Genomic DNA, 26,282 nt, shown 5'->3' with positions numbered 1-26,282 from the left:
ACCCTGTGTATTTGTTTATGTTGATAATGATCTGGTTGCAGTGATCATAGCTAATATGAGACAACATCCATACCACTACATTTACAGATCACCTCTGCTATGGACACGCCTTCAGTTTAGAGCCGATTAAAGTTCAGAAAAGCTTGCTTGCCCCGTTTGTTTGAAAACTCGAGGGCTGTGTTTTAGTCTGTAGGGGCAGAAATGGAGATGTTCAGAAACGATGACGTTGATATTCACAACCGCTTGCTGATTGGGTCTTTACAGCCATGATGAAGACGCAAGAAAACAATCAGCATTAGCCTCGGCTACCAGTGTAGAACCCAACATGGATAATCGTTTACAAGCGTTGCTGACCTTGTTGTATTGGTTACCAGCTTACATGCATAAGAGACAACCTATTTGTTTGCATACTCATTTGTAGCCTATCCCTTCCCGTAACTTACAACTGAATGCTTCCTGGTAACATCGGCTTGCAAATGCCCAGTGCACGTGAGCATGCGGGTCACATGACATGGTGTGTTAGTTTGGACGGGGGATTAAAACTGATGAGAGCCAAAACTTGTGTGGACAGAGATTGTTTTAGTTGTAAAAAGCCATTTTTGATAGTGTGGATTTAGCCTAAAAATACTGCAGAATAAATGGACTGTGGAAGTGGACAAAGTGTCCCAGGGAAATGCCAGCTCTCAAATGTCCGTCAGCCGCTGCCAAGGGAAACGTCCTCCCAAAGGCATAAGGCTCAGTTTCCACAGATGTGTCCAGAAACGCTTTTGTCTTCTTTTGAAAAGTGAAAATGTATATATGCACAATGGCTTCAGTATCATTGGATTTTTTATTTCCTTTTACACTCCATGAGAATGTTTATAATATCTGTGGGGGTCAGAAAAATAAGAAACAGTTTGTCCTGCAGCCTTTGATGTGATACTTTTGCTAATGACTGGATGAAGTCATTAAAAGTGGGGACATAAGTTGTTAGTTTTTGAAAATATAGCATATGCATAATTCTGTATTAGCAGCACCAATCACCTTTAGGATTCTAGTCATAATTCATGAAAGATTCAATATCCAAGTACAGTTTAACAGATAAGTCCGTGAACCTGTGAACTTTGAGTCGACGGTGGAGAAACTCCAATGAAATCCAACACAAAGAAAAGCTGCAAGTCACATCATTCATCATTAAAGACGATGAAACAGATCAAAGAGCCGATGAACAGCTTTTCAACTTTGAAAAGGCGCTGCAGGTATGGTATAGCTTCCCACTGTCCATGCCACGAGTACAAAGGGAGAAGAGCCTGACAAGTGAGCATATGACAGAAGATTATGTCGAGTTCATGGGTCAAATTTCTTTAATGCGCAAAAAAACCTTTGAAATACCTTTTTTATTGCTGTCTGAGAGAAAGCGAATGCCTCATTTTAATGCCATTGAACGGAGGTCCTCATCGGCTTTAAAATATGCAAAGAAGAACATGCTAACATTAACCACTGCCTACATTATTTATCCCATTGAAAAGTGTTTTATCAGCACCCGGCCTGCTTTACTTTAGTTTTAAATATTCAAATTAGGACGAAACTGAAATGTCTACCATGCAAAACAGCTCTTTTACATTTCAAAATTAAGCTCACAATTCTCACATGTTTGGTTAAAGATGGCCTCGTTAATTGCAAATTCTGCAAAGTTGTGCTTTGTAAAGATATTGCTGAGGGCTTAGCTATCCACAATGATCAATATTTTTCCCATGTGGCTCACATTTAATGAAGAGGCGACGAGTGTTCAACTTATACTCACAACGGCCCCTATGACAAGCTCAGTTTTGACCAAAGACAAGCTTTACATGATGGATGGATGGATGGATGGATGGATGGATGGATGGATGGATCTTCTTGTATAGTGCTTAACTAAAATACTGTATAGTATTGTATGGTCTAACTAATGTTAAATGGCAAAAAAGACTATTTTTAGCACTGTTATTCAAAACAAGGTTGAACTGTGATAAAATGATGTGAATTCCCGGATTACTACGTGATGTAACATGCTCATCACTCTGTTGCATAAATTTAGTTCCACTTTCAGCAACTACTTCAGAATCTTTGTTGGACGTTCGAGTGAACTTTAGGTGTAAGTGTAGTAAAAGCGGTGAATCTTTTTTGTGTAAAAAGAAACATGGCGTTCACAGGGACACCACAAGGTCACAGACTAACAGATTAATCTCTCACAAGTTACTCTGTGTCCATTTATTCGTTATTGCTGGTTGATTCTTCCCCTGATGTGGACGTTAGTTACATGGCAGGTGGTTTTAGAGCGAGAGGGAAAAGCTTTTACTGTGGTTTACATTGGCCATGTATCATTGGCCTTCCTAAAATCCTAAGAGCCGTTCCTTGCTTTTTAGCACCAAGCCCCCCCCCCCAGCTCTTTATTCCCTAACACCCATCACAAATTTGGTCTGGTATGTGACTGCTAATTTATCCTTTCAATGTATGATATCCTGTCATCTCCTCATTTGTCCCTGAGTGTTTCTAATCTGAGATAATCCCAGTCAAATCCTTTGATTGTGTGTTTGGACCTGATCCATCTCTGAAGAAGCAATTTTAATGGGCTTCATGGCACTTGGTGTAAAGTCATTTATCTAGTGGATTGGATGTGAATGCTTGTTTTAATAAGTGCTCTTCATGAATAGTAGGAGACGTGCCATTTAATTATACAGAGTAGACCTATTCCATCCCCACAACTTCTCCAAGGTTTTTTTATATTTGGAGCAGAGTGCTTTGATTTAAAAAAAGAGAGTGTGGGACTTTAGCTGTGTGAAGAAAAGCCTGTGAGATGGTGTGGTTTTAAAACGAACTGGGAAAAAAGCCATGTAAACACTGACATTGAAAGGAACATTAACTAAAATACAGAACTTTTGACACTTGTTAACATATCAGAAACAATCATGTCACAAAAGCAAGGCACTTTTTTAAATACAGGGCAGTTTTATAGGAAGAGCATTACAATTTACAAAGACATGGCATGGCAGGTTTTGGTAAATCAACTAAACAAACCGACTGCTGTTGTTTTGATATGAGAAGCCAGATAGACAGGTGTGCACTTTACTCTGATGATATGATATTTATAGATTTCTTTGAAACCGTGGGTTTGATTTTACCCAGAATTAAAAGCGAGCTTCCCATGTGTCGGTTTTATCAGGTGAACGAGGCGGGGAAAAAAGTACTTTATTCAAAATTTTGTATTTTTCTGAAATGGTATTCAGGGTAATGTATTGTGTCTTCTCATGTACAATTGTATTATTGTGTGTGCCATTTTGCTTATTTCTGTAAAGTTTTGTTGTTAAATAATTTGATTTAATTAAATGCAGCTTATACAATACTTGGTCATTTTTGCCACATCGCCCAGCCCTGGTTTTAAATGTGACCACATAGAGTGATAGGGAGACAAATTTCCACATCGTGGACAACGTGCAGAAAGACGTGTGGGGAAATTCCAAAATCTGTTAGTCATTTCTCAGCATGATGGTTTGTGATGCAACACAGAGTTGTTTTTATGTAAGTATGACACTCCATGTTTATGAACCCTAAACTTTATACATTTTCTCCTCTGTGGTGTGTTACTATTATAACGTTCTCACCCAGAACATCTATATTTAGACAGTTTGACAGAGAAAACATGACGCCCGGAGCCAGCTCTTTTCTTTTCTTCTCTATCATTGGGTTTCCTGCTCTGACATGCCCCAGTGTGCCGCTGTGATTGGCTGCTCACTTTTTGACTTCCTCAAACACAGAGTGATCAGCTGACGAGGAGTGCAGGAGCAGAAAGTATAAAGTTGTGAGTTTCCGTTTTGACACTTTAATTTGTCTCCAAATGTCTGCGTAACCCCGGCAGGAGAAAAAAAAGAGGAATGTGAGCAGGAAGTGGAGGAAACTGCTGGGATCTGGAAGTACTCAGGGTGGGTGGAAGAAGTCGTCTCTGAGCCACAACAAAGAGTGAAAATGAGCAGCGACTACCAACTACTGTCTCCAGCAGGATCCTGCAGGAGTATATCCATTGGTGAGTTTGACGTCCTAAAGTGTCCTTTCCTATCTCATGAGCGACATGCTGTTAGTTCTGCTTTGACAACAGCCTCAGCGGTGGCAATGTTTTCCTCATCTGGACATGCCCACTCTACCTTATCCAGATGTTGCTGCACTGAGGGCCTCTTGTCAACATACTACACTCCCTCCTAGGAATTGTGAGGAATGCTACTGGGGCTAAGACACTTCTACCTCCTAGAGTAGAAAATGAGTGTTGTTTACAAGTCCTATACACAGATTTTCAGCTGTAAACCAGGAATACAAATTATGTATCGTGGTTAAAATAACATACTTATCGTAAGATTTATTGACCCTCCATAAAGGACCTTCCCGAGTTCTCAAACGGCCAAAGTTTCACAAAACAAGCTGCGAGCGTCACACTGTAGTCAGAAGCAAGTGACGTATACTGAAAGTGAAAGTAAGAGGAAGCTTGTTTTTTAACGTCTGCCTGTTCAAAATAAGCCTTTCAGCAGCTGTTAATGCTCAGTTACTTATTCATTCACATTTCGCTTTCATAAACATGATAAATACATAGATAAACAGTAATTTTAGAAACGTTTGGGCACCTTATAAAATCTGTGCTTGTAAGCCCTTCTATCAACCTCCATTAGCAAGTCATGGGGGTGCAAACAGGAAACAGTCCACAAATAGCCCAAACCTTTCGTACCTTTAATCTAAAATGTCAGACTAAAAACAAAACAACCTCAACAAGACATATGATTTCAGCCTAACATGGTTTATTGACAAGAAAAAATGCATTATCTATTAATTCCAGAAATGATTGTCTATCTGTCTGTCTGAATGTAAAACACATATCTCAAGAACTGTTCATTTTATCAGCTCCAGCATGCTTCCTGTTACGGGCCCAAGGAAGTGCAGTGTCACATTTGGTGCGATATATTATTCTAACTTTTACCGGGTCTGGCTGAGACTCATCAACTATGTGATGTTGTGATCTACAACCACGATGCATTCAGTGGGCGTGTTCACGACAACAGCAACAACACCCGGATTCTCCAGTGAGGGCCTCTGCGTATTGAGTTGAGCTTCACTGAACTCTGAAAAAACAGGTGACCAGCTGCAGGGTTCTGTGGACTGAGTCCTGCAGTCGGCCTTAACTTCCCACGACTCTATTTCTGCAGGTCACTTTTACAGATTCAGAAAGAAAACTGTAACCAGCATCACCACAGTTCAAGCAGCCACGCAGGTTTAGAACTGAGACTGCATAAATTAGTAGCATGGCACGGGATAATAAAACTACGGACACGTTTCTAGAGATCCAGGCCTTCTCCCAATCACGATAACAATAAAAAGCTGCTGAGCCCCTGCTCCATTAAAGATTTGTCATTTAATAAATTGCTCAGCTTAAATCTCATAATGATATTTACCAACAAGCAATTTGCATAGTAAGCTGTGAGTAAACATGCTCACATTAAACAGCATACATTACATGTGTCTTGCACACAACGTGCGGTACTGCCTGCACACCACTGATGATGCATGTTGTTCTCCGGTGGCCGGTGTCACTCACAGCGACGCTGACCACTGATGGTACACATGGAGGTCAGTTGAGTGGTCACAGCGAGTGCTCCTCGTCCCGTGAAGACACGACGTCTGTGTAACATCTTCCGTGGCTCTGGAGGGAGATTTCCAAGGTGATGGCCTGGTGAGGTCATGATGATGTAACTGTTATATTATATAGTTATATTGGAGTATTTGGGGCCTTACCCATACTTACGACTAAACTCAGATTATCTCATCCTCTGCTGCTTCGATTTGAATCATAGTTTTTTTATTTTTTTATCGACCTCTCGAGTAAAGTGCAATACTAAACTGACTTAACTTAGGTGCCCTAACGTTTGGAGAAATACTAGTCATTTCTGTACTATCAATAAGTTATGGGGAAATACACTGTAACAATATAAACATGTCTCTCAAATATCATAGAGGTGAGATTGATAGATTCAACTCTATTATGCAAAAACTGACCGAACCGATTTCCATGAACTTTTGTTGAGGGGTGGGAAATGATCCAAGAAAGAACCCTTTAAATTTTGGTGTGGATGCAGATCAAGGGCGAATGCATGAATATTTGTATCACTTACTATAAATTGCAAGACAGGGGGCATTTTTCAATATTTTTGTTGATTTCTAAAAGATCTTGAAGAAAATCAGGCATGTGTAGAGGATGGATATTTATGGGTGAGGGAAACTTGGTGCAGATCCAAATAAAATCTATCTATATTTAACTGTTTTCATAATGACTCTTTTTCCTTTCATATAATTTAAAAGAAAGGTTGTGCATGAAGAGAAAATAAAAGTCCGACATGTGTTTTGCACCTCAGTACCTGGAACATGTGTCTAGTATTCAGAGCTATCGGTCCTCATCATCTCTGTGATCTCATTTAGTGACTTGGATTGTGTTATGAAGAGAAAAACAAAAGGTGAATTCTCATTGGTCAGCAGAACACTAATCCCTGCTTCCATCTAGAGGTGCTCGAGCCCTGCGCTTGGAAGTCGACTGTGGTGTTAGCTTACCAGTCTCCCAACCCCCATCCAACCCCACCCCCCATTGTAGCCAGATGGCTGTCACGCAGGCGGTTCCTCGCCCAGACCATGCTGATTTCCCATCATTCTTTTGTTAATGAGGTCGTTAGCAATGCAACAGACAATTAAATTATCCCAATCTGGCATTTTCCTCATTGTCTTACTGTATAGTTTACTTGTAGAGTGTCTCAAACCGGTCATGTGCCACTGCTCAGTGTTACCGCTTCTGTTGTGACGATGGCTTCTGTACTTTTCTGTACCATTTTGTCCCTTATTATTCATGTCAGCGTTATACTGTGCAGCAGTGAAAGTGAAAGCCAGTTCCACAAAGTCGAGTATAGCGTAAACAGCTCTTGATGGAGCTGGTGTTAGTATTCTCCTCTGTGATAGCGGGAGATCAGTGTCGTCTCCAACTGACAAACTTTGTTTTAGTACATTATCAGCCTGTATGGAAACAACACAGCCCTGAGCTGTTGCCGCACAGAGGAAGTTTTGTTTGCTGTTAAATCGTGCACAGAGGGGGCAACTTCAGCCCGTTAGTCGAGTGCTCACCTTCATGTGAAACGCCGCCGAACACTGACACCGCTGACAGTTAATTATGGGAGTCACAGATCATGCAGACTTGTCAGCTCGGCTGCGATTGACGTGCCGCATGTTTACATCTCTGTTGTAATGTTGTTCTCTAGTTATTTTCACAGCAGCAGTGCATCCGTTATTTAGTTCCTGAAGTGCCTTGGGGCTTGCCATAATGACCGTAAAAGCAGCACAGATTTGGAGGAATGAAATGTTAAAAATGACTATAATTGGTGAACCTGCCATCACCGTAGCTTTGGAAATATTTTTGGTCAGGCTGTTGAAACACGCCGACAGCCTGTTAACTAGACCGTCATAGTCTATAGGTATGTCTCTACATGGCTTCATTATTTTCCTCCAACTCCTCCACACACACACACACAAAGTAATATTGACAATGAGTGAAAACCAACTAAATCTGATATATTGTTAGACAGGCAGACGAAAAGGAAGCAAACATATACATTTTGACACACACTGGTATTTGGAGAGTGCCTCACAGAGCCATTTCCATGTCTTGGCCAGGTGGTTGGTGTCGGTAACAGTCTGGTAAAGCAAGTGGCAGCCAGATACCACACATATATCTAAGAATGCCTCATGATAACAAACCCACAAACGTGTGTCTTCCTGTCAGTCTGTATGTGGTCATATGTACGTCATTGCAACAACACTCATATAATCACTTCCTGTTTGGCAATTTGTCTTAACTGTAAGAGCACAACATTTGTTTTGTTTCTGCAATGCTTTATATCGAGCTGAATTAGAGCTTTAATTTCAAAAGCTGTGAACTGGGGTCTGAAGATTGTGTCGGTTGCTTAACAGATCTCTGATATAGCCAATATCCAGTTTATGAGAAAAAAATAACACCAGTTAGTTTAATCATTCAAACATATATATAAACCACACATGTGAACAGCAAAGTCAGTTTCATTCAAAGAAAAACATTATAAAATCATCACGGCAGATAAACCAGGAAGGATGAACACAAAGTTTTCTAATTTAACACTGCACCACAGACTGTTTATAAAAAGTGTTTGAGGAGGACTCAGTAATGACAAGGAATCATTCTGAAGTAGCTCCAGAGCATTAACACAGGACAAGAGAACAGCCCATTCCAAACAGGCAGGTTTAGAACCGACACTGCACAAGTATGTAAAAATACCTGATTTTTAACTTGACTAAAATAAGTAATAAGAAATAAAAGTTAATCTGCTTTCACTAGTCTGCAGCTGGTGTCAGATATTAATGCAAGCAGAGATATATGCCTGGTCAGTAATAAAATCTGCTTACACAGATACTGATGGGTTACATTAAAAAAACCACCCTCTGATTAAAAGATTCCTCAACTGAAGATAGATTTTCCACCTGAAGCAATGCGGCTCACAGAAAGCCCCCAAAGAGACAGGCGCTTCTGAGGCAGCACTTTATCCCCCCCTCAGACGAGCCCACACATGACAGCTAGCCCCCACTGATGAATCCCAGTGTTTTATGGCATGAAACCAACAAATCTGGCTCCCAGCTACTGTCCAATATTTAGCGTCAAAGCGCCTCATCACTGACGATGTATTGCTGTTAAATCAGAGATGCTGTTTGCAGCACAATGGAGCATGAAACAATGGATGCGTCTTGTGGCTAACCCCGGCCTTGGGCGAGGACGACATGCCCGGCAGCGAGCACATGATGTATTCCACCGCTCGCGTTTTATGTCCGTTCCTAATTGAACCAGGATGGATCCTTTTACTGCTCGACTAGCTTGAGTTTAAAGCAGCTATTTTCACTTGTGGTGGCAGCAAACAATGTGTTGTCATCAGCAGTTAACAACTCCTGATCCTTATTTTCACCCGATTACCAAACACAGTCTCACATCAGGAGACACGACTTCACACATTTGACGGTTTATTAATGATGAAGAAAAGCTGATGTAGAAAAATCGTGAAATATCCACAACAACAAATTGGTGTAAAAAAGAAAGTACCCTGCCCAGTGCCTTCTGGGATATGCTTTGGCCCCATGCAACCCTGCACAGGATAGGTTGTGATAAGTTCTCCTTTAAGGGTTTCCCTTTTTTGGTATTTATGTGACTTTTTCTTTGTTAACTTATAAATACATGTAAATATAATGAATTTGAATCCATGTGAACTTTGAAACTTGAGATAAAAGAGGGAAAAAAACAGGATAGGTCAGACATTTATACATCGTCCATCGTCAACATTCCTGTTTAACTGAAACAAGTTTCATTCTTTTCATCAAAAGTCTTCTAAACCAGAATAACCTCAACACATTCTCGATGAGGATTGATGGTTTGGTGTGTGGCACAGATTCCTTTTTTAAAAAACAAAATGGGTCAAATGGCCTGTATCCGTATTGTAAATGTTTTAGCGTCATTAAACGCATTGTTTTGGTTTTATCGCCCATGACTCCACTGTTTTCACTGCCCTCCATCAAGCTCTGCTAACCACACTGCACAAAAATGGCAGACAGACAAACTCAGTGACTAGGTGGTGATTATAGACCACAACAGAGTAAAAGGCGAGTGAATGTTTTGGACATTTTACCGGGTAGCCAACACAATAACAACTTTAGATGGTGAAAATCTGACAGTGTTGTATTTTCAGTTTATTGAGCTGCACTAAAAGGGTTCCAAAGCAAAATCTACCAATGCACCTTTATAAAAGAGTATTGCTCTCAGCGCCTCAGTGGCTGTGTTGCTATACTGCTAAAAATTCTTATATCACATGCTGTAGCTTGAAGGATTCTTGAATGACACATATGCTGTTTCAGTTTCATTTATGTGGTCGCAGGTCTCTTGATCACTGTAAATCATTTGTGTGTGTGTGTGTGTTGGATATGGAGCTGCCCAATGGAAGTTTGAGTCCAGTCGTGTACGAGTGGGAGCACAGTCTTGTACCTTTAAGCTGCTCTAACTCAAAACAAAGCAAAGTCAAAACATGTACAAATGCTGGTTTAAATGACTCAGTCAGATGCTTCCCACTAAAATAGCCACTCACGTATCAGATTATAGGGGTCATAAAGCAGATCGGCCCATCCCTGATTGCTGTATGGATGATACAGGCGGACAGCATTTACTTTATATTATTGTGTCATCTCTGTGAGTCAGATTAGACATATTTTCTATATTGCCTTGAGCTTATCATGAACGAGTCCAATGTAAGCCATCAGGCCTGTCAAATTTAATCTTCAAAAAAACCTTCCTTAATGCATAGAGAATTAAAATAAAAATGAAATGAAAATGTGCAGTTGGTTCTTGGTATCTGGACAGTGAAAGTACAGTCTTGTAATGTTCTCTGACATGTGGACATCCAGTGTCTGTCTATTAGTAGAAAGTACTTTCTACACAACACAGTATTTTGTTCTATAAAACACTAGACATAGCTCCAGGAGGGTCAAGGTTGGAAATGAAAATATTCCAAATAATGACAGGGAATAATAATAATAATAACAATGTTAATAATATACTTCTTATAATCATTATTAATAATAACAATAATAATAATCCAATAGAATACTGAATCCTTTTACTCAATGTCTATCTATTTATATCTATATCTATATTGTCTCACATCTTCATTGTTGTGTTTATTGTCTGTAATGTCAACCTGCTGCAATTACTTTTAAAGCCCAGAAACACTGTGTCACTCTCCCAGTAGAACCTAAACAACCATCAAATGCTCAGGGGAGCTGTGCAGTGTGTTTTGAATGCTGTGATAGGAAGAAAGTTGCAGTGTAACAGGGAATATTGCACAAAGTCTTCCTCTAAAGCAAATACACTGATACAATGACCAGTTAACAATGTCCTCACGAGCAACAAATCAGGAATTTGTCTTTGATGTGATGTGAAATCAGTGCTGAACCATTCACAACCTCTATCTTCTCCTCTTCTGCAGAAACACCAGAGTGCTTTATATGCCGGGATGTTGAACTTCAAGCCAGTGACCCGCTGAGGAACTTCTGCGACTGCAAAAATCTACTTGCCCACCATGCCTGTCTGTCCACATGGATCCAGAAGGTAAGAACGACTCTCCATGTAGGGAACCTTGATATTTTGAATTTCTCGCTACTTTTATCTCATCAGCCATTTGTCAAAATGTATAGGGGTGTAAACGTCTGTGTTGGATTTCAAACAGTATGGTGAATAAATGTCTTTGTCATGTGATCATTCCTTATTTAGACAAAACACTGCTGTTTGCCTCGAGCTAATGAGCTACCTTTCAAGTAGCAATACCAATTAGTTTTAATGAGGGTTGCTAACAATGATAACACGTCATCGTTATACAGTTGAAGCACGGAGGCTGAAACAGTGAGGAGTGCCTCGTAATGGACTGGCAGGAATCCAGAAAGCCATCATGCACCTGACACCTGTCACCCACTGCAAAATAGCTCATTAACATCTGTAGTGCTCCTCCAACCAGCAGTTGTACAGATGTGGCGGTCACTGCTGCCGTGCTGTTTTTACACCGCAACTCACAAAACAACCCTAATACTGTTCTCTCAGTTCATGAAATGTGCATTTCTGTAGGTGGCGTATGTACATTACTTTCTGTGCACTCATGATGCTCCGTCGCTATTTGTGCTACTTACTCTTCTACCATTAATTCCCAGCAACTGCTGCAGCTGCCAGAATGGAAAATATGTATAATTACTTCTGTATACCAGAAAAATGACAAGAAAAACAAACAAGCAAAAGCCAAAAGTAAGTGAAGAGATGTGTTGGTGTGGAACTATAAATTAAGGCAAAAGTTAAACCCCAGCTGAAATAGTTTTCTAAAATTTTCCTGGACAGATAATGTATTAAAACACTGTTCATGTTTACATCATGTAATCACTGTTCTGCTGAGTATACAATATGCCATATACAAGTTCAATGAACAGTGGATTAAATAACTGTAATTTGAAAATGGTCATCAGAGTGGCAAATTCAGAAATAATTGTCAACTTTACTTATCTTAGATCTACTTATGTTTGTTTTTTTGCCTTGTTTACCTTTACAACTTTACTAGACTGTGATAAACCCTGTTGAGCACAAAACACCAGGTCGACAGCTTTACCAGACACTGTTGCTGTACATTCCCCAGGAGTAGGTGGAAACCAAAGCAAAGCTAAAAGGAAAGTTATTGTATCGCCTTGACTTGTCAGACACATGACTGCAAATGAATGCTTACGTGGCTTCATGCATGAAGCTAGTTGTTCAATCGCTAATTCTAATGTCACAACCCAGCTCAAGTCTGAAAAATCAAATGACAGCCAAAGCTAAATGCTGTGGAAGCCATGGGAGAGAGAGGGAGACTGACTGAATGACACCACCTTATATACTGCAGCCAGACCAGAGGCCATCGTCAGACTAAACAGTAAGCCAGTTCAAGGCAAAGGCTGAGAGTTGTATCATATGTTTTGTGGCTGCAGATGAGTTTTTTTCTTGTAAAAGAAAAAACAGACCTTGATGATGTCGTCAGGGTATTCTGGTTTTGGTCCTGGAGACCACAAATCTATTAACTCAAAAGCCTGTGTTTCAAACTGAGGGCATGATTCAAAACATGGGCATGGCAACAGACTGGGAGGACCTAACAAAGAGACAGTCACGTTGCATTATGGTCAACACAGGCTTAGTGGGGAGCTTGAGCCATTCTAGGGACTTAGATGTGCAATATGTTACTTCGGCCACTAGGCGTCTCTTAATCAAAGCTAGAACAGAAGACTTAGTTTGATGACATTGTGATGCAGTGTGGTATCATGGGAGTTCACCACCATTGCACATGAAAATCTAAAGTATCCGATGTTACTCAAGTTTAAATCATGTTCAAGGATGAAGTAATGTATTCAAATGTTATTCACATCATGCCAATGAATAATCGTCATCCATTACAAGTGTACAATGCTAGTAGTGGAAGGAAAAAGTGGCTAAGGTGCTAGCAGCGTGTTTTACCATTGTCGTACGTTAATATAGCACAGACGGACACAGCCACACCCAGATAGCATATGGATGTTGAGACATGGGACCAAACATGTCCAGCAGTTGAAACTGCTATTGGGTTTAAAAATGAAAATTCTTTCAATTGAAGATGTTATGATGGATTAATAATAGAATGTAATCAACACAATTATCTCCTTCAATTTAATTTAATAATTATTATATCAAATCTGTGACACTTACTGTTTTCCCACTTCATCTAAAACAGCATGTCCACAGAGAAGGCTTCAATCACTCATGTGCAATAAAATGGATTCAAATATTTTTTAATAATTAACGCTGGTTTCATCAAAAGAAAAACTATCAGAGCAAAGTTGATTTTTAATGACACATACATATTTCATAAGGTTTCAAAGTTGATGTCCCAACATTTTGTCGACGCCGTCATTAGGCAGTCACTCTGAAGGATCCATTTTCACATTGCACATATGCAGAGTGCATCCATGGCAGACAGGGTCAAATATGTTTTATAGTTTGAGAGTATTTTAAATCTTAATGTTAATATTTCCTGTGTCACAACCATGATATGTCAAATCCGTCTTCCAGTTCCTAAGGAAATTGTTTAGAATGTTTAGATCATTTTATTCTCGTGAAGTAGTTTCTGTTATCAACTCTATCTGGGTTTAGTTGAGGGAACATAGGGCTTACACACACATAATGGGGAAGATACATAGACACACTCCCTCTATATATAACATAAATAAGGTGAATAATATTGAGAGTGTTCTTTTTGTGTGTTTTTGTCACCACAGTCAGATATGAGTCAACTCCGTCAAGTCTATGTCACATCCGTCACATGAATATTTTGATCATATTTCAGTATGATACTTTTTTGAAGAATACACGCCAATAAAAAAAACACAGATACAAATCTTTATAATATAAAGATATATACACATTGAAAGTCATTTTCTTGAGGGCTCTGTCAGCCTTGGTGAAAAATATTTTTATAGGTCGAGCATAATGTGAGTGAAAAGTAATTTGTGTTTTTGGTGTCTGATGGTGTTGACACAAAATAGGTGATGGCAAGAAAATAGCAAATGTGGCCCAAAATGTCCCAAAACAGATGTGGGCTTTTTATTTATGTCACATGTGGTGATCTAGGCAAGGTGTAATCTGGATGTGAACCTAAAGTGGCCAATGGGGTAAATGGTAAATATGGCTCCAATAGCAAAAAACTAATTTGATCCACCTTTGGTTGACATGCGGTATTGCTATGGCTTACTTTGGCCCAGATCTGGCAAACAGGAGCGGACCACCCAGGTGCCATCCTTCCATGTGGTGTGTGGGCCAGATGTAGAGCCAAATGTGGACCAAAACAATTTTAGTATGTGGGCAGGTAAAGTGGACATGACGCAATTAAAAGGTGACCAAAATGAAAGGTCCCGAATTGGGTTTGAACATTGTTGGAAACATTTTGGATCATGTAAATACACTACAATACAATACATATCATATCTTTAAAGTCAGGATTTTTTCATCATTATTAAATTGCTATCTTGTGAGTTGTGCTTTATGGAAGTGTTCTACAAAATTGCTTGAGTACCCCATTGACTTAGAGCCAAAGAGCAGATAAACTGAAAATTAATCTTGGACTGGACAATATCTGCACTTTTTTTCAGAATTGTTGCTTTCACATGTTGCTTTCAAATGAGGCACAGGCAGTGCAAGTGTAAATAACCGAGATCTCACTCGGTATCACAATGTACTGCATCTGTGTGTTGCTGTACTGTGCTGTGCACAATATGAGTGGGTTGGTTATTGTCACATGCAATTATAATCAAAGATAATGTGTCTGCTGTTGAAGCATTTGCTGTGGTGACGTCCACTCTGGTGAGCTTTGGGTCTCTTCGGATACTCCACAAGTGGTAGACAACATGCTACAGCAGACCTTTCATCTGCACCACCCAGCTGTCAGAGTGAAGAGCCACTTCCATTAAGTGTGTGTCTCCCCACTATACAATTATATACAGACACACATGCGAGCACACACACACACACCGCGCTCTCTTGCTGTGAGTGTGTGCTGTTGCTACAAGACTACTTTAGTTTTTGTGTGTGAGAAACACAGACAGAGAGAAAGAGAGCGGGGGAGAGAGAGAGAGAGAAGAGAGGGAGAGAGAGTGCGACCTTTCAGAGTGCTCAGGGTGGGGAGCCCCTTTCCCTTTTACGGAACAGAAATCAGCAATTGACCTGTCACTTTTGCTCTGATAGCCATCTCTGGAAAGCAGGTCATGCACATATGACTAAAGTGCCTCTTAACCGCATTTTATGAAGCCAGAAAATGTAATCCAATAATGATTTGACTTGCGAGAGAGAGGGAGAGAGGGAGGGAGGGACAGAGAGCCAGCTGGGAGTGATAGCATGCACTGTTACCACTCCTAAAAGCAGCTCCAACAAAAAAAATATGGGCAAATTCCAAGTCTTTATTTAATTTCAGCCACAACAGTACGACACAGATGTTGTCACTAAACAGCGGGCAGACTGAACTCAAACACAGCAAAACAAGCGCTGGTATTCATTTCTGTTGATACATACTTCAGTGCGTTCGCAGCATAGGACTATCTGACTGGTCATCATCTGCGCTGAGGCAAACCATACGCTGTTTTTCGAACCGCCTCATTTGTGTCCCCCGCCCCACACCACCCCTCCTTCCTCATTCAGGTTCCCAAAGACAAATAGCATGGCGCAAAACTAATTAGTAACCAGGAACTAGTTAGGAGATGCCCTTTTGAAAAACATGTCCTGAGGCAAGATTTAAATATAGGGACAGAGTCAGTGACTGAGCGTGCCTAGGAGATCCCGGCCTCCAGGCGCGGCAGCACTATGACCCCTGACCCTCATTATAGGGAGTGCATTCCTAGAGGGGTGAAACCCCTCGCAGCACAGAGTACAAGGGCATGGGAGGACTGTATGGCTCGTACCACACCAGCCCAGCGCAGCCTGGTGTGTCTCACTGCCCAACCCAACAACAGGCTTGAGAAAATACAGAGCAAGGGCGCAGGCTTTCGGAAAATAATGGTATACGTTCAGTTACCCAGCAGATAAATACATTCTTCATTTTTATACATCTGGTTTCACTCTATTGAAGTTAATGGGAATGGTATTCTGCAAGAAAAAATGCTCTAAAAGATTTTGTATTCCTATCCATCTGAAATAGAATATATAGTCGTTAGAGGGGCGAAAAAGAAGTGAGAAGAGGAGCAGTGAGAATGCTAACAACTTGCTGGCTAAACATAGCATTGATTCAGTAGAGAGTGGGGGCACTGACCCAAGTGTGAAGAGATGAAAAACATAATGAGAGAGGATGAGTTTACTTGCTCACGTGTGTTAGATATGTTTTTTCCTATGTGATAAAGTGTGTGTGTGTGCGTGTGTGTGTCTGCTGGTGTGTGTGCTTATGTATGGACAAGCATGCCCTTGACTGTGTCCACGCCTGTGTTTCCCTTTAATTACATGCGCACACACACACAAATCCCACACACACACTCTGTCTCTCTCTCATGGGTTGTTGTTGCAAACAGACTTGGTTTACATTCATTAGTTCAACACTCACAGCAATCAGGCCACAGTGCCAGGGGCAATGGTCCTCTATAAAATCACATTGCCTAATAGCAGTGTTCTATAATTATATACCATTAACATCTATCAAAATGTGCTCCTACATGCCTCGCATATTAGCAGTGGATCTGGCACTTAGTGTTCGAACAAATGCAGCTCTTGTTATTAGCATCTTCAGTTCGTTAGCAGCAGCTTGAAGATCATTGCCAGCGTGTTATTTTTGTTTCTCTGTGATGTGAAGTGGAACATTTAGTGTATGCATTAAAATAACGTTTAGCAATGTATGTTTAACTATTAATTACTACACAGTACACTACAATGTGAAATGGCCTTGTGTTTTCTGTTGTGTTGCATTTTCTTAAGTGTCTTTTTTGGGCTTGTATCTTTGTTGTTGTTGGGTTTTCTGTTTTGTTGTGATCTGTTTTTTTGTTGTTGTTTTTGCTGTTTGGTTATGTTTTCTGAAATCTTGTGCCTTTTTTTTTTTTTTTACATATTATTTGTCCAAAGATTAGGGCCATCATGTTTATTCAGGTTTGTAGCACTTTAATTAAATTAGCATTATTATGCACAATGCATCTTTGTGTTAAAAATGAAATGTGTTTTCAAAACACAATTAGTTTATTGATCAAAACACAAACAAACATGTTGTCATTTTGCACTAAGTGCAGCTTTAGATCAGTTTTTTTGATGGTTCACTTTCACTAAATTATTTTAAAATATTGCTTCTTTACAGGGATACGGGAGTGAAGACCGACTGCGATGTATCATCTGCAAAGCCAAGGTATGTGTAATGGTGTGTGTGTGTGTGTGTGAGAGAGAGTGTTGTAAAAAGCGAGTACTGTAAAAAATTGATGATAAATCTGATGATGTCTCATTCTTTTAATCTTCCTGTGTGAAATGTAGGTAGTGAGCATTAAAACAAACACCATTTAAGTCATTAAACAATGGCTGCATCTCACAAATCAGATTTAAACAAAGCAGATCCATAATACTAATGAGCAATCAGGTCTTTGTTTTGCTCTGTGATTTAGCTGATTTACCAGCAGTTGTGTTGCTTATGAGCTGTAAGCTGTCTTTTATTCCTTATTATTGCAGCAGAACACTTGCTGTGGATAAGGAGCGAGAAACATTACAATATTTGGCAAAGGATACAAGCCATGTAATGACAAAATCTGTATTCATTTCATGAGCACAAATTAATCATGCTTTCCTTTGGTACATTCCTAATGCAAATTTTCCATCACACATTTTGTCTTGTATTTGTGGGTGTATTTGTATAAAATGGTGGAGCCGATGTGTCATCACAGATGGGGTTGCATGCTGGATAAGGTGGCCACATTACTAACCATCTCAGATTAGGAAGTGAGCTGTTGATGTGTTGTATGTATTCATGCTTGGACTGCGGGTCAAAGCATCACAAGCTGTCCACCGAGTGTTTTATTCATTGTTGGCTCTACAGCGACGGGTTGTTCTTGTGTATATGTATGGGAGAGATACACTCCGTGGAAGAAAATGTCACAGTAACTTTGACAACAACCTTTCAGGATTTTCAGATATTTTAAACATGAAACTGTGCTCACACACCTAGCGCCTCACACACCGATCAAAGTTCAATGAATCATTTAGTCAGTGGGAAATGTCAGATTGTTTTTATTCATCTAGGAATTAGTGTTTGTCTCCATGAAGGGTCAAAGAACAATTGGTCCTGAGTTATGATATTGTCTTCTTTTACACAAGACAGTGTGTCACTATTACACACAGCTGGAGTTTGTTTCCAACAGGGAGGTGATGATGATAATGTTCTTATAGTCCAGGTGTTAAAGGTTGCTTTGGTAAATATAAACTATAATGATTCCACGGGTTTTGTGCATAATGGATAAAAACATTTTTGGACACACTCGTAGAAACAACATTTCAGATTAAAGGTTTGGTTGGGTATTTTCTTGTGTCTGACTGGTATTTGGGAGCCAGGGTCGCTAGGAGACTCGCTATGGTGCCGTGAATACAATCCCACATCCTATAACAGCTGATACAGATCCACATAGCATAGGTTCATGTATTTGAGGGAGACCCATCGTGCTGTTAACTCTATTTCACATGGCAACCTAGCTCCGCTCATTAGCTTTCCAGCCCACTTTCTAACCATACACTGTAGATTACATGAAGAACATAACAGAACCTAAATTGAAGCCAAAATTTCTTGATTGCCCTCTGGTGGCTGGCAGTATAGGTCAAAACACTGCCTCTTCCATGTTAGTGGATGAGACATGGGCCAGACCAAGAAGTCAAAGTACACGTAAAATATTTTTTTGTGTTTATCGGCAGGACCTAAATACCGTTGCTCCTTACTGCGATCACTATTGCACAGTCTCTGGCTCCAAATGACATTAAAAGTGTAAGATGGTGGCAGCGGTATCCCAAATATTTTGGTTGACTTTTTCTACAATGTGGAGAAAGAGAGCTGCGGCGTCCATCTTTATATACAGTCTATGCTTCCAGCTAGCTTTCATTATTCAGCCTTGCTTGGCTAGTTAGCTTTCTATTGGAACAAGCTCACTAGTTAGCTCAATATCTAACATTACAGTCAATTCAGGTGTGTGTCAGAATCACAGACTGTATATGAGAAATGACGCCAAATATCTGGGATACAAACATGTCCATCTTCGTGCATTTGGAGCCAGAGTCTCCCTGGATGCGATCAGGGTTAGAGCCCTGATATCGAGGTACCGTTGATATTCGTGCTTAATATATTTAGCTCTCAATCAAACTTTCACCCCATTTTTTACCATCAAATAACTATTTAAAACCAAACTTACCTTAATCGCTATCTTTGGGAACATTTTTATTTGATTTGTACTTTGACTTTTTAGTTAGGTCTTTGTCCCAACTAACATGGAGGTTGTATAAACGCACCTGAAACCCGTTGCTATTGTTGAAAGTGTCCTGTATTTAATAAGAAAAAATAGAACAATACAAAACTTATTTATCAACAGTAACCATGGTAACAATATTCAGCAGGGGTTATTGCAACCCCTGCTGAGTCATTGGCATTCTTTCAGTGCTATATTCTTCGCACATTATAGACAGGAAGTGTGACTCCAATAAGGGTCCAGATGGTGATGATTAATGACCAGACTGTCAAAACTCCCAGCAACATAATTTCAATAATTTCAGGTTTCAAATCACAACATGAAGAAAGGCAATAAGTTCCTGTTTGTAAACTAGATTAAGGTAATTGCAATTTTGATCCAAGTAGATACTAACTCTGTGGATATACAAATATTTTGTAATAACTTATAGCTTTCTTAATAAAAAAATATTTTAACTTCAGATCCACACTAAGCCCAAAACATTCTGCACTATCATGCTGAACCAAACTTTACTGATTCTGTGCTGCAGATTGTCTGGACAAAATGGTGTCATGATGTATCAAGAGAGATTGTGGAAACACTACCAGAAGCTGTCGTGCTAACCTGCAGACTGTCCCCTGACCATATTAATGTGAGTCAGTGTTGTTTAAATTGAGGCCATTTTCAGTTTCGCTGCCAGTATTTGGCTGCAGGCAAACACATTTGTTAGGTGTTACAACCAACTCTGCTCCTCTTTTACCTACGAGGGGACATTTCTTACACTTTTGCAGCATCTCCAAGTGACTGTTGCACTTGTCTTCGTCTATTATACCAATGACATCGTCATCAATTATTAATGGCGAGCAGTGAATGTCTGAGAGACATCCACTGAGAGACCAAACAGCCATGAACAGGGGTTAGTGGCAGGACTGGTGATCGCTGCAAGTGGCAGCTGTGCCATTTACAGAAGGATTGTTGGGAAGCTTCTACTGTATATTGATATGAAGTCTGCTACAGTAAGTTAATGCATCAGTATAATAACATTTTAATGTCTGCAGTGGCACAGTCATTTAATATTTGTCCACAGAGAAATGTATATGTAGATCAGCAATGACTGTAATGATGATAGTGATAATCATTTGGTCCTGCGCCGCTATCACTCTGTAATGCATTACTGCAATCACCCTTGGTTAACATTAAGAGGCTTTCGCCATTAAGACTTTGAGCAAGCAGTGCTCATCATCCAGAGTCTGGTTCAATGTGCCATCCATTTCATTTTCTACCTTCTTTTGTGCTGTTGATGATGTTGATGAGGCTTTTCCCTGCATGCTGTTTTCCCTTTTTGCAACAGGGTCTCAAATGTGGGCCGTTTGTATGAGTTATGCTAATTTGTTGGGGCAATGAATGCATTAATTTCATTAGCACATGGCCTCAAAGCAATAATTACCAGAGTAGGTGTGTCACAAGCAATCATGTTAAAATTTGCCAGTTAATTATTAAGATTTTGTTCTAAGGGGCCTGGATTTGACATGAGTCGCCGAGGGGGGGGAATAGAGAGAGAGGAGAAAGTTAATGCATTCCAGTGGCCGGGGCTAGGTGCTTGTTGTTGAACTCAGTGGGGGTGGCCGTGGCATTGTGGGCCTACTGGCACGATTTTTGCATGTTGACAGCTCACATTCTGGACTAATTACTGCAAATAGCAAAGGGCTAGCTGGTGCTCGGTCAATCCAGGAGGGTGTAATTATAAAGAAAAGGAGGTCCAGAGCTGCCTAATGGCCTCTGCTCCCTTTGATTGGAGTCCGGTGGAGAAGGGCTTGGTGAGTAGTTGTGAAGGAGGAAGAGATTTACAGCTCCCTTCCTCGGCCCTGATTAGCCCTTGTCCGACACAGAGCTGGGGTCAGGAGGACAGACTATGCGTCTAATGATGCACGCTTAATAAAAAATAGTATAGTGATTCTTAGCAGGAGTGGTTTCTCACCTGATAACTGCAGGAGCCATATTGGTATAATAGAGAACTGCTTTCAAAAAGCTGGGTCGTCTTTAATGCCCTTTCGATTCTGTGCAGTCTCACCTCTAAAATATTGAATTTGAATTTAAGATCACACAAGACTTTATAACATATACAAAATATTTTGCAAATCAGAAATTTTATTTAATTGGTGAGACTACAAGCAATATTAGCACAGTAACACAAGAAACTGACAAGTTCTGTTAAAATCTGTAGTTGAGGCTCACAGTTTTTATCTTGTGATTGTGTTGATTATGAAAGAAATCGTATCGCCAGTTATTTTAATCCATTGCATGGCAAAAAGGGGAACACTTTAATCTTATTTATTCATTGCTTGAAAATTAAAGTGTTTCTGAAAATAAGCCTCAAAATTTCAATATGCTACAGGCCTGGTTTTAGACCGACTGAAAATGATCATGGAAAATATATTGTGTCATATTTGTCTCTTACAATTGAGTCAGTGTAGAATTTTTGTTGTTTATACTTGATGTACAAGTAAAGTGCAACTCAGCTTTACTGTGAGGATGTGGCAAATAATAACAAAAACATAATAATAGAATGCAGAGTGTAGTCTGTTAATAATGTTAAAACTGTTTATGCATTATTTTTCATATATAGTTCACAGCCACAAAACTGATAGTTAACATTTTCCCTCCAATGTTTTATCATTGTCAGTAAATTACACACAGATGTACTGTGCTGTATCTCAACTGTTTCTACTCTATGTTAATGCAACTTAAAATCTCCTGACACAATTTTCAGACCTTCTCCGCCCCCTGTCTCTCAAGTGTCTCCTTAAAGGTGGTAGCATTTACACTCCCATCCCCCTCCCAGAAAAAAAAATGTTAATCATCACTTGATTTTATATGGAAAGCAGATTATCCGTTGATTTTGATGAATACAGCAGCTGCCAGACTCTTCATTTGACTAAAAGCAGGACATTCTGCTGAAGCCTCTCATATGTCACTAAGCCTCTGTCAGGACAGTGCTGTGACAGGAGATGACACATGAAAGGAATTCCTCCTCATGGCTTTCCCAGGACAATGAAACATGGCCTTGAGGTAGTATGTGTGTGTGTGTACTTTTACAGATATCTTTGTAAGGACCATTTTGAGCCTTCAACCGACAGAGTGAGGACATTTGGGGAAAGTGAAGATATTTTTTGGCCGATCCTCACTTTCCGACCCACTTTTAATGGGCTGTTTGAGGCTTAAGACTTGGTTTTAGGGTTCAGGTTAGAATTAGGTCTCGGTTTGGATAAGGGTTAGGGTTAGGCCTTTAGTTTTGATGGTTAAGGTTAGGGTAAGAGGCTTATGCCACAATTTCCTCACTAAGATAGATATGTGTGTTCAGTTCAACAATGGAGACACAACAGCAGAAAATAGTTTTTTCTGCATTTCTCTTTAAAGAATATTTTTGTATTTTACAGTATTTTATAAACTGTATTAAAACTGCAGTCATTGTGAGTAATTTCCCAATTTTTACAAGAAATAAATGTGAAAATTGTGAGATTGTTTTTGTCACCAAGCCTTTGTCTTGGTGTTTCTCATAGTAATGGTTGACTGACGTTTAGGAGCCAGGAGACATGTTTTCGTGGTATGTTGTTGACATTGTCATAATCATACTATAAATCTTACATTCGCTGACACGTGTCCACATACCATTGGTTATCAACTGTTAACAATTCAAGACGTCCCTTTAAAGCGTTCAGTTTGTTCCTTTCACAAAACGTAAACAACTTGGCTTAGATCGTTAGCGAGTAAAACTGTACTGGCGTCTAGTTAACCTCTGATAGGTGCCAGAGCTGAGTCACAGAAATGTGCCCTCACGGTTTTACAAATTAAGGGATGGAAGATAAACTCCATGAAAATGAAGGTAAAACCTGTTGTGGACGTGTGAAGTGGCTGCAGGATTTGACCATCATGGTGGACATTATCAAGTAGCCCTCAGAGGTGAATGTTAGGGACAACAACCTTGCATACCCTGAAACATTTCAGGAAGTGGAGGCTGATAAAACAAGGCTAACTAGCTTGTACAAGAAAATAGTGAAAGCTTCTTAGTATAGCTTGCTACAATTAGTACTGCCGCAAAAAGTTGTTACTTCAACATCTGCTTTCCAGGCGCTGCACTAGTGTATAGACTTATACTATATATAGTTTTAGCCGTCTCTCCTTCATGGGTCCATTTGATAGCTACTGACCAGTCAATCTGAGTCACAGAAAGAAAAAGTCCTATAATGAATTGCAGTGTCCCTGGTCTGGAGTCTAAGTTGTATCTTCTTTCCCTCATTTCCTGTCATCACTCTACTGTAACTATCTAATAAAGGCATACAATGATCATCCAGCCCCCTAAAAAACAGCAGCAACAGCGAAAACCCCAGCACTGATATACACTATACGTTTTCAAAGCAAAAAACATCTTGAATTTGAATTCAATAGTTATTTTGGTCTAAAATGTCTGTATCGTGCAGACTGAAGAGTCACGAGGTCAGCAGAGTCTAAATTACATCTCGTTTGGTTAGACAAGGTCACAAAACATAGCAGGATCAGTCTGTAGCCATTACTCCCAGTAACAACTTGGGTTCAATTGCAATCCCCCCTTTTGCCTTAGAGTGTCCTCGCCTGGTTAGTGGTCCTTCAGAGCAGTTGGGTAACCACTCGCTACTCATTTCCCACAGCAAACTGGGAACTTTCTCCTACTACTCTTATTTAGAGTCTGCATCTGAAATAACTCCATTCAGAGGGCCATTTGGAGGGCTAGACAACCACTATTCCGAATTCCCAAAAGAAATGATATACCCCTGCCTACACGGCAGCATGCAAACAGATGCGTAGGCCTGAGGTGGGGAAATGGGATTTGGCCGTGGACTGTTGATAATTTCAACCTTTTTATTTAATCTCCATGCTCTTCTTGCCTTATGTGTTCCATCCCCAAGCACAATTCAGTTCTCGTTGGGGGGGGGCGGTCCTAAAGCTGATTCAATTAAGCTCTCCTTTAATTAGCTTTCAGGCATCCAAACTGAAAGTGATGGAGAATTAATAGCAGCTTCAGTTGGTCTCCACACTGTTTGCAACCAAGGAAACATCCCCAAAGATGGAGGCAAAGTCTTTATGCCCTATTTTCCATGTATCTGTTTTGCTAGTTTGATAATACAGCTGCGAGGAAATGTGGTCACTCTTGCTGTGTGGTCCCCACCCTTGGTATGCAACTCATCTCTTTGTCAACACCCTGAGATGCTTGGTGCAAACTTTGTACCCACAAAAACACAGCAGAGGCCAAACACAGTGCTGCTGAAGGACAGTATATCTTACTAATTTCCTACTTTTGCGATAAGAAGCCTACAGATTTAAAATGTTTACTGCTCTCCAAAACCATTAAATCCATCAATTAGTGATGAGAGATTAAAACAGTCTGTGCATTCCTGTTACAGTGTGTTCTCTCTCATTTGTTCTGCATCGCAAGCACATGTTGTACAAATCAAACCTAAGCCTTCAAAAGAGCTGTTTTTCTGTCTGACAAGTAGATCTCCGTGGGTATGGCTCACTCTTTGTCCAGCGAGGGAGAAATCATTAGCAGATGGCATTAGTCTTTAGGTAGCTAACAAAAGATGAGCTGTGAAATGGCAGGAAATGATGGCTGCTAAAATTAAGGTTTGAAGTTCACATATCATTAACAGCCATGAAATCAACTTTTCCTCCGACTATACTTTCCCCCCAGAGCCTGCCTTTGTCTTCAAACAGCGCCAAAGCAATCATTACGCTCAGACATAATGCACCATAATGACAGTAATTTCAGTATCAAATTTTCAAATGTTAGGCCTTAATTCATTGTGGTTAAGTAGCTTATTTGTAATTCACATTTTCTACCCTTCTTAGCAGAGTGCTCCAGGAATGAGACGTCTAAAGAAGGATGTGCGAGCACAGCATGCGGGGACATTTGAAAGCCTGTCTTCATTTCACTTGGTCTGTGTAACATTCAGGGTTAATTAGCTGTGAAATATATATCTGTCACTTTTTTGTTTACATCTTTCATAGTGGTATTGAGTTCATTTGCTTTTTCTAATTCTTTTCTTTTACATTTTTCCGCCAAATTCATAATTTGTACATGAGGTTAATACGTGGTAAGACTCAGCTACATTAGTCCTTAAGTAGAGGATGATTTCCATCCCATAGTATGAGCATCAGACATTCAGGTTCAGCTTCTCTCATTTTGGCCATTTGGATATGCACACAGAATTGTTCCATTACATTTCCTACTGTTATGTTTTGTAATTTGGGGCAGACACAGTGAGGGATAAGGTGTTCATTTTCGGGGGAATCGATTCATGCTGTGTGAGAACCTGACTACTGCAGACCAAAATCTCTGAATTCATCCGATCGCCAAGCGGTCGGGAGCATCTGGTCGCTCCCCGCACCCCCCTGAGCACTGCATGACAAATTACGCACAACTAAGCTGAAAATCAGTCCGACTCTAAAATGAGTCATGTGACTCAGAAATCGCATTAAAATCCGACTCAAATCACAAAGTGTGTGCGTTGCTTTAACAGTGATCTTTTGGCTTAATAAACTGCTTGTAACACCTAGTTATAACTACCTCAGGTTGGTCCAAAGCCTATATGATGTCAGACATAACAGAATTAAACAGTTGTCATTGCAACTAAAGCAATTTAAAATAACGTAAGAAAAATAACAGAAAC

At 40.0% G+C, this 26,282-nt stretch overlaps 1 protein-coding gene across 1 annotated transcript in view; it reads left to right on the top strand.

The window, feature by feature from the left end:
* The first annotated feature begins 3,745 nt into the window (after positions 1 to 3,745).
* The window catches only part of LOC118120924, a 72,096-nt gene continuing 49,559 nt past the window's right edge, over positions 3,746 to 26,282 (top strand). Inside the window, exons 1-3 of the mRNA XM_035176421.2 lie at positions 3,746 to 4,039; positions 11,088 to 11,209; positions 17,463 to 17,510. Coding sequence (XP_035032312.1) covers positions 3,982 to 4,039; positions 11,088 to 11,209; positions 17,463 to 17,510 — 228 coding nt within the window. The 5' untranslated portion in view covers positions 3,746 to 3,981. The remainder of the gene's footprint in view (positions 4,040 to 11,087; positions 11,210 to 17,462; positions 17,511 to 26,282) is intronic.

The sequence above is a fragment of the Hippoglossus stenolepis genome, chromosome 14, assembly GCF_022539355.2.
Source record: "Hippoglossus stenolepis isolate QCI-W04-F060 chromosome 14, HSTE1.2, whole genome shotgun sequence".
Taxonomy (NCBI): domain Eukaryota; kingdom Metazoa; phylum Chordata; class Actinopteri; order Pleuronectiformes; family Pleuronectidae; genus Hippoglossus; species Hippoglossus stenolepis.
The sequence above is the reverse complement of the archived record's forward strand: the minus strand, read 5'-3'. Positions and strand labels throughout refer to the sequence as shown.